The 9,782-nt window shown below is 35.5% G+C and overlaps 1 protein-coding gene across 1 annotated transcript; it reads left to right on the top strand.

Annotated features, from left to right (window-relative positions):
- Positions 1-1,386: 1,386 nt before the first annotated feature.
- On the top strand, positions 1,387-4,819 carry LOC139897232 (pentatricopeptide repeat-containing protein At1g02150-like). The gene is made up of 2 exons (XM_071879896.1): positions 1,387-1,845; positions 3,567-4,819. The coding sequence occupies exons 1-2, from the start codon at positions 1,387-1,389 to the stop codon at positions 4,791-4,793; spliced, it is 1,686 nt and encodes a 561-aa protein (XP_071735997.1). The 3' UTR covers positions 4,794-4,819.
- Positions 4,820-9,782: the final 4,963 nt, after the last annotated feature.

Raw genomic sequence — 9,782 nt, 5'->3', positions numbered from 1 at the left:
AAATAACTAATCCAAATCAAACTTTCGATGATTTGTTCAACCCTCGTTCTGCTACCATCTCCGCAACCATATAATCATCATCGCTTCAATTTTCTTGAAAGAAGAGTCCTCGATACAAGGTCACAGTGGATCAAAAAGTACTGAGCTATGTAGAACTGATCTTGATGCAAACTTTGTTTCAGATCTCGTTTCAGATCTACGTTCGTCGCGACGAAAATAGTATAGTAACCATTATTGAAGAACTGATTTGGGTTAAAAGTGGCGGTGGCGTAGACTCCATCGAAGGGATACCATGGTGGCTGTTTGAAAGTCACTCGATCGGTTTCAGATTTTGATTACTGATTTAATTTCGAGGGATTTGGTGTTTACTGCTCTTGACTGTGTTGATTTGTACGGAGCTCTCTTTTTTAAGTTTTAATTGATGAAGGAGGAAGATATGAAATGAAATACCGGTGGTGGTGGCTGGTGGGTACTAAAAGGGAAGACAAATATACACGGGTCCTGTGGTATGGGTGCAATCACTGGCGGATCTTTGGGAGGGTATGGGTGGGCCATGGCCCTCCCAAACAATTCGGTTAATAGTGGCTTAAGTAGATTATTTGATGAATATGAAGTTGGTTCAGTGGCTTTTGTTAGCCTGCAATGTCAGTATATGGATTTCAGAGTGATGCAGGTTCAAATCCTGCACATACCCTATTTTTTTTTTTACATTATTGTATTACTATATTATCAAATTAATTAGTCAAACTATAAATATTTAACAGTATTATATACATCAAAACTAAAATTTGTTTTCAAATTAAATATTTGTTCCACATGATATCAAATAACCTATTTGATTTATATAAATATTCATCGTATTGTGTATTATATAACCTTCATAAAATTATGTTTAAGATTGACCCTCTCAACAATTATGTTCAAGATCCGCCACTGGGTGCAATGAAGTTAAGACAAGACTTAAAGGGGTAAAAGAATTTAAAATACAAGTTTACCCTCATGTGCAAGTCATGTGCATCACTCAACCGTTAAAATTATATGATCGTTAGATAAATGGACTCTCCATGAAACGAATATATACCATAGTGACTCTCAAGTTAAAAAAATTCTTTTGGACTCGGATTATAATTTTGAACATACAGAGGGACCCCGTATAATTGTCTTAGATATATAGATAAATATCCTCACAGTGATTTAAAAAAAACACGCACACACACAAGCCCACTCTTATCTTGGTTTCTCCTTCAATCAAGATTTTAATATCCTCACAGTGATAAAAAAAAACACGCACACACACAAGCCCACTCTTATCTTGGTTTCTCCTTCAATCAAGATTTTGAAACAAAATCCTAAAACCCTAATACACCTAACAAAATCTTGAAAAAAATGTTGCTGCACCCAACAATATCTCAATCACCGCCACACCCACAATCCATTTCCCTATCATCATCATCATCATCATCATCATCATCATCATCATCATCATCATCATCATCATCATCATCACATTTCACAAATTCTGTTAATTTCCCATTTGGGTTTAAGATTTCACCCCTAAACAGATCCCAAGTTAACTCCTTTATCATAAAAACCCAATCTTTATCATCATTATCAGCAGTCTCAAAGGTGCATAGTTATGGCACAGTGGACTATGAAAATCGGCCTGCAACAACCGTAAATTGGAAAACTATATACAAGAGAATTTCATTAATGAGTAATCCTGAAAATGGTGCTACTGAGGTTTTGAATCAGTGGGAGAATGAAGGAAAAAAAGTTACAAAATGGGAACTTTGTAGAATTGTTAAAGAGACCAGGAAATATGGGCGTCATAAGCTTGCTCTTGAGGTATTTTTAGGGTTTTTGATTTTTGTTTTTCGTTGATGTTATCATGGGTTTCTTGAATCTAATGATGATATCATAATTGGGACTAATTGTTGTTACAGCCATGTTTAGAGAGCGCATATTGTTAATTGCTTATGGTTAGAAGATTTACTCAAATATCGAAACACTTGAAACATGCTTATTGCTTGAATTGAAAGCTTGAATTGAATGAAACATGGTGTGTATTAGTGTATCTATGTATTTATAAAAGTTAAGGTCCAGGTTTGACCTTTTGGAGTCAAATGAGATAGTGATTAAGCTCAGAATGATAGAGATAAACAGTTGAGAACTTTATCCTACCGAAAGTACCTCTGAGTTGTATAAATAAGATTGCTGAAGTCAGTTTTCGATGTAATTAGTGCCGGGTTGATATTACATCATAGCAATGCGAACTTGTTTAGGTTATAGATATTTTGTACTAATGTTGGGGACATGTTACTTGAAATGGGAAGAAACTAAGAATTTTTTTTCCAGTGATAAGAATACAGTAGACTACTAGTCATGAATATTAAAAGCTAAGTGATTTTACAGTATTAATAAAAGGAAAAAAGTAGGCGTTGTTATCAAAATAACTTATTACAGTGATTTATCATCCTCTACAAGGCGACTATCGTTTGTGACAAGTACTAGTTGTAGGGCAGCTCATCAAATAAAATGCTCAAAGGTATAGACATAGATTATATATTCTAAAATACTTGTATACATATACAGCTATACATACATGGATATACATACATATGCACAAAAAAGTACACAACGTATATATGTGATTCAGCTCCTTACTTCGGTTTGGCAAACTTGCGTGGTCTTTCTAACTTTTTTTGGACTACGTATATTATACTCGTTAATGATTAATGTGCTAATATGACTACAATATAATATAACCACCTTTAAGTAAAGAAATTAAATTACGAGTTTATAAACTGCTAGTAAGAACCTAACTGATTTCCATTCTTGGGTGACTTGCAAAGAACGGGCAGTTTTCTTTTTAGTTGAACCTTGTAACAACTGTTGTATAACTCCCCGATTACTCCATTCCAAAAACATGCCAATCCAATTATCTAAAATCCTATTAATGGTCAACGCCGGTTAATGGGTCAAAATTGAATTTGTTGGTCATAGTTGGATTTAGTTGGTCATAATCGGTGAAAGTCAAAATTGGTCAATATTTTTATATTTAAAATTAGAATTTTAGAGATTTTGAACAAATGAACGATTATGTTTATGTTCCTACACAATCATGTTAAAGTTATGTTATGGCTTTCTTCTATATTTACACACATAACTCGAAATTTAATTTGAATGTATAAAAAGTCCAACTTGATTTATCCTTGAGTTGCCGATTGCTTCCTCCAAAGTCCCGGCCGAGTACTTTCCGAGTAGCGAGTTTTGCAACCTTGCTTTTAACTCAACACATCTGACCCATTTTCCACGCAAGAATGTGTCCGTCCGATTGAATCTGGATGCTCCATAGGAAGGTAGAGATAAAACATAACACCGATCGACCAATTTATATGAAAATGGGTCGACATTACCACCTTTAGGTGCTGCTGTTATAAAGAAACAATGGGACCCATTATGTGGTCAAGTGCTACACATATCCTAATTTTTAATATTTGATATTTGATGATATTGTTGCAATTGAGCATCATCTTAATGTTTTTGATGAAAATTCTCACTCGCAGATTTACAAGTGGATGAACAACAGACCCGAGAGGTTCAGAATATCCTCAAGTGATGCTGCAATTCAACTAGATCTTGTTTCTAAAGTACATGGCATATCAGGTGCTGAAGATTACTTCAAAAGCGTACCCGATAATTTAATGGACAAACGTGTATACGGGGCCCTCTTATATGCTTACGTTCGTGCTAGAATGGTTGAAAAGGCGGAGTCTTTATTAGTTGAAATGAAAAAGAAAGACTACGCTAGCCACGCACTTCCGTATAACGTCATGATGACGCTCTACATGAACCTTAAAAATAAAGAAAAATTGGAAGCCCTAGTTAGCGAAATGATGCAAAGCAACGTCAATTTGGATTTATATACATACAATATCTGGATGTCGTCCCGTGGGTCCCAAGGATCTATTGAAGAAATGGAGGAAGCGTTTGAAAAGATGAAACTTGATGAGTCGATTAATCCGAACTGGACTACTTATAGCACAATGGCTACTTTATATATCAAGAAAGGTGTGTTTGATAAAGCTGAAGATTGTCTTAGAAAGATTGAAACTTTAATCGCGGGTCGCGATCGTATTCCTTATCATTTTCTTTTGAGTCATTATGGTAGTATTGGGAAGAAAGAAGAAGTTAAACGAATTTGGGAATCATACAAATCGATTTTTCCATATATACCGAATTTGGCTTATCTTGCTGTTATCTCTTCGTTCATTAAGATGGATGATATTGAAGAAAGCGAGTTTCTTTATGAAGAATGGGTTTCTACAAAATCATCTTTTGACCCGAGAATCGGAAATCTTTTATTGAATTGGTATTTTAAAAATGGATTAACGGAAAAGGGTGAAGCTTTTCTTAATGAAATGTTGAAAGTTGGTAAATCGAATTCGAGGACTTGGGAAATTGTAGCTGAAAGTCATATTAAAGAGAATCGGGTTTCTGATGCGTTATCTTGCTTAGAAAAAGCTGCGTCTAACGAAGGAGCAAGCTTTTGGAGACCAAAAGTGAGTAACATTTCAACTTTGTATGAAATTTGTGAACGAGATAACGATGAAAAAAGTAAGGAGGCGTTGATTGAAGTGTTGAGAAAAGCGGGCGTTCTTAAAGATAATGTCTATATGTCGTTTTTACCCTTTTATGAAGGATCGAAAGGCGAAAGAGTTGAAGAGAATGAGGCTGGTTATGAAGAAGAATCTGCGAATATGCTTTTAAACGAACTGCAGGGTAGCATTTGATGATTGATCATACTTCGGTTCTTGTTGTGGAAATTTTCTAGTGATGATGTGCCGTTGTTAAAGATTAATGCAGATTCTAATTGTGGATTAATCCTGTCATCTATGAGCGGTGCACAACTTTTGTGTAGACTGTCCAAGTAGTTACAGCAGTATTTATGCTTCTATGTTTGAATTTGGGTAGCTAATCTTGGTCTATTACATCTTCATATGAAAAATGTACTAGTATTACTATTTTTTTTTTTTTCTTCCAGAAAATAGTTTGTATAAGACCGTATGGTTATTAGTTTGTTAGTTTATCTTAAAACTTAAAAGGCTCTTTTGAATAAGCAATAAACTGCTTGACAACCAAAAAGGTTCATTGCATTTTGATACTGTAAAAGTTCAAAAGCTGTGCTGAGTATATGGATATGGATACTGATGATAAGAATGTTCATAAATCTAATTACTAAAATTGATAGATTTATCATTTTTGTGCATTGGTGAATATGTCTAACTCATCAATGCATAAAAGGTGTGTATATATCATCAATTATGGTGTTGAATTTATCATTAGTGTAAGGGATTATCACCAAAAAGCTCATTTTTTTGAACTTGTTTGCATGAGAGTCCATGAAAAAAAAAGTTTGACAATTTGCCCCCGCAAGGAGCAAGATGTCTCTTGCTCCCTTGCGCCTTGCGTCCTTGCGACCTTAGTCACACTTGAGAGCAAGGAGCAAGGAGCAAGGTGCCTCTTGCTCCCAGGTGGAAGCAAGGACGCAAGGTGCCTCTTGCTCCCTTGCTTCCACCTGAGAGCAAGGTGCCTCTTGCTCCCTTGCTCCCAGGTGGAAGCAAGGGAGCAAGATGCACCTTGCGTCCTTGCTTCCACCTGGGAGCAAAGGAGCAAGATGCACCTTGCGTCCTTGCTTCCACCTGGGAGCAAGGGAGCAAGAGGCACCTTGCTCCTTGCTCTCAAGTGTGACTAAGGTCGCAAGGACGCAAGGCGCAAGGGAGCAAGAGGCATCTTGCTCCTTGCGAGGGCAAATTGTCAAACTTTTTTTTTTATGTGCTCTCACGCAAACAAGTTCAAAAAAATGGGCTTTTTAGTGATAATCCCTTAGTGTAATGATAATATTGGGCCTATCGGAATTTATGTTGAAGATTCAAGTGATGAGAAGGTTGTTTTAGGCTCGGAGGATTTGTGTCCATATAATGATCTTAGGTCAAAAGTAGAAGAAAAGTTTAATTCAAAAAGAAGCTAGCTTGTCAAATTGCTTAGTGACCCGTTTTTGACATATGGAGAAGGTTAAAAAAGCGGCCGATAAACACCATTTTTTAGTTACATTCGGACTTAAAAACAACTCATTCGTAAAAAACCCGAGATGAGCTTAAGTGGTATGAACGGGCTACTCTCGTTGTTTTGATTATTATTTTGAATGATTTTTTTTTTTTGGCAAAAAACAAGGAAATAAATTAAAACACAAATCATCAAAACAATGATTTGAGACATTACAAACGTATGGCATCATGAATATGACCCAGTGAACATAGAAGACCTACATGGTCTGTATAAAAAAAATCTAACCACAGGAAGCCATTTGCAAATTGACTAACACATATATGTAGACATGGTGTACAAGCTATTCAAAAAGAACACAAGAAAAAACTGAGAAATCTTGGGCCCGAATTAACATCCATGGGTTATTTCCAAATATAAAATCAATGAGAGTGACATAACTTTGCTCCAAGAGTTCAATGAATTTTTTTTATCTTGATCTCTTTGACAATGTGAGACCAACACAATACTTCAATCTTCAAACAAAGCCTTAAATCTTGCAACCCAAAGTTCCCGTAAAGTAGCCAGACCGATTAATTTCCATTATATTGAAGCATTAATATTCATTCCCAAATACCAATCCGAAGTGATCATGATTAACGTGAGTGGAGTTGTCCACCTAAAATTGTATCTTTGCTATATCATTGCTTTGAAGATGTAGTCCTTTAATTATAATTAATTCACACCATGTTGACCATCACACCACTCCTCTGGAATTCTGGTAGAGATGAAGTCCAAGACGCCAATAGGACCTGCCGAAGGTTTATAAACGAGGAAATTTGATTCCTGACTTCACACTTAAAAGCCTCTGATCGCAGAACGTATACATTTATGGTAAGTACGATTGAGTTTTTTGGGAAGTAGTCAACAGTAGTCGCAAACCATACTTGACCAAAACAAAACTTTAATGAGTTTAAAACAATCGTCGCTCCATATCGAAAGCAGGCCACCCGATTGACCTAGAGTACCTACTTGAACACCACGATACACATGATGTTTCCATAATTCGCTCATAACGGGGGCCTAAACTTTGCTCACTTTCGTTTTTTGAATAGCTACGAATTGTAATTGAAATTTGAAAACCATTCGACCAACCATTTGTCCTCATTCCAAGCAACCGAGTCCCCTTGAGTTCCATGACCATGAGGCTAACCTCATTATTGCTTTTTGTTAGGAGGAGTTGGCGGTTCGCCGTACGACTTCATCCGACTTATGAATACGTCATAAGTCTTCATCTCGACATGATGTTTACTTGGATTGACGAATTTTCCAATGGGTTTAGGTTTTGTTTGAAGCGTTATATCGTCGGTGAACCCATCAAGACCATCATCTTCTGTGTGTAAGTGAGAAGAGTCATCAAAATTTTGAATGATGGCACCGGGAAGACGTTAAGTAATAATTTAAATTTTGTACTTCGTAGTGTGAAGTTTTTAGTGTAGAGTGTGTTTTTATCGGTGTCGTAATCGGTAGCTTTTTGTTATTATTTATTTTCAATTTTTATTTATCTTATTCTCGTCTTTAAAGATAAGAAATCCAAACATCCTCGATATCTAATTTAATATTATTTCTTTGAAATGCTTTACCGCAATTATTCGAACTACACAGTACACACTACACGTGAGTGGTTATCGATAACTCACGGGCATTTGAGATCATGTTTTCGCAGATTATTTGATCGTCATATCAACAAACGCAAATAACTAGAAGAAAGTGTAATTCTACTCAGGTTAAATACGGTCAGTGGTATGTAGGGATGACAATGGATCAGATATGAATCGAGTGATGTCGTATCCATATTCATATCTATTTAGTTTTTGTTCATCCATATTCATATCCATATTTATTTAATTTCAGTTCATCTATCCATATCCATATCCATATTCATATTCACTAAATTAAGCTTGTTAATGGATATCCATTAGATATTAAATAAAATGTATAATATTCCATATAATGCGATAAAAACAAAAGCGTACTATAACAAAAATAAATGTAACATGACATCATTAAAATCTATCCACACGAATGTGTAATCTTTGTCGAAAATAGAACACAATTTATTAAATTTACCACTAATGATAGATTATAAAAAAATATATGGATTTTGTATGTGTATTTTGTTAGATATACGTGTTTTATTGTAATATCTCATAGTCATTTCATTATAGGTTGAAATCAAAATGTGAATTTAACAATAAATGTATTTGTAATAATAAATATGTAAGCATATATCTATATTTACGTATTTATATATGTATTTCGGGTGTTAATGGATATATCCATGGATGAAACTTTTCATCCATATCCATATCCATTTATGTTCGTCCATATCCGTATCCATATCCATTTAGGTTCATCAATATCCACCACGAAGAGGTTGGATCGAATGTTAATCCAATGGATTGGGTGGCCATTGTCATCCCTAGTATGTGGGTGTGGGTGCAATTTCGATCGGTGGAGGAGTGTGTGGCTTTCAAGTTAATTCTACTATGGTTGCGTTATGTTCGCCATTGAGGTTATTTTCTGATGATTTCATTGTTGATGAAAAACTTATATAGGTTGAAATTACTGGTCTACCTTGTTGCGGGGTTCGGCGACTTACAAGAAGGTGGCTGGTTTGGTTGAAAAATTCGTTTCCTTTGAGAAAATAATGCGGTACCGAATGGTAGTTGGAAGGGTGTGTATTGCAACGAAAGATAAAAATCTTGTGTCCAGTAACGAGTCCAGGCTTCGAACAACATTGTAAACTTCATAATGTTGAGTCGTGTTTTAAGGTATTTAGTTCGTTTGACAGAATGCAAAGAGAAGGTGGTAATGGTGTTTTGATCGATGTGGAGAAGGCACATCTTATAGACATCGGTAAGAAACTTGGTTTTGATGTTTCAATTAGTAGTAATCTTGATAAGTTAATTTACTCCATTGGTGTGCTTATGGTTGATGGATGAAGATTCTATAGTGAATCTTCAGGGGTCTAAGAAGTTCAGGAAGAGAAAATGGGTTTGTGACATTTGTAGTAATCATAAGTTTCAGTTTCTTGGGATCCAAGAATCGAAAATGACGAGGTTAGAACTCTTTAGATTGAAGTTTATGCGGGAGAATTAGGTTTTTGATTATGTTGTAGTCCTTCGAGGGGTCGTTCGGGCGATTTTGATTTTGATTGGGATCCACACTTTTTTGTCAAGAATGAGGTTTGGTGCCATGATATTTACATCATACTGAAAGGAAAGTGGTGTAAGTTTAACCGGATTGTGTTCATGATAAATGTATATATACCACAAGCTCATACTGTAAAGGTGCAAATTTGGAATAGTTTGAAAGAATTTTTTAATGTGCAGCACGGAGATGTTATCATGTATGGTGGCTGGAATGTTGTTAGGCAAACTCATGAAAGATTTGACTCATATTTTTTCCAGTTATAAGCAAACAACTTTAATTCTTTCATCAAAAAGTGTTGCCTTGTTTATGTTCAACCTGGAGGATATAGATTTACATGGAGAACTAAATCGGGATCTAAGATGTCTAAATTAGATAGATTTTTGTTCTCTCAAAATGTTGCCGGAAATGGTGATTTTGTAAAGGTGTTGAATCTCCCTAGAGGTAGATTGGATCATGCTCCTATTATATTGTTTCCCAAGAGTGTTAACTTTGGTCCAAAACCGTTAGTTCTTTCTTCATGG

This window comes from Rutidosis leptorrhynchoides, chromosome 3 (genome assembly GCF_046630445.1).
Source record: "Rutidosis leptorrhynchoides isolate AG116_Rl617_1_P2 chromosome 3, CSIRO_AGI_Rlap_v1, whole genome shotgun sequence".
Classification (NCBI taxonomy): domain Eukaryota; kingdom Viridiplantae; phylum Streptophyta; class Magnoliopsida; order Asterales; family Asteraceae; genus Rutidosis; species Rutidosis leptorrhynchoides.
Note: the sequence above shows the minus strand (reverse complement) of the source record. Positions and strands in the feature narration are given on the sequence as shown.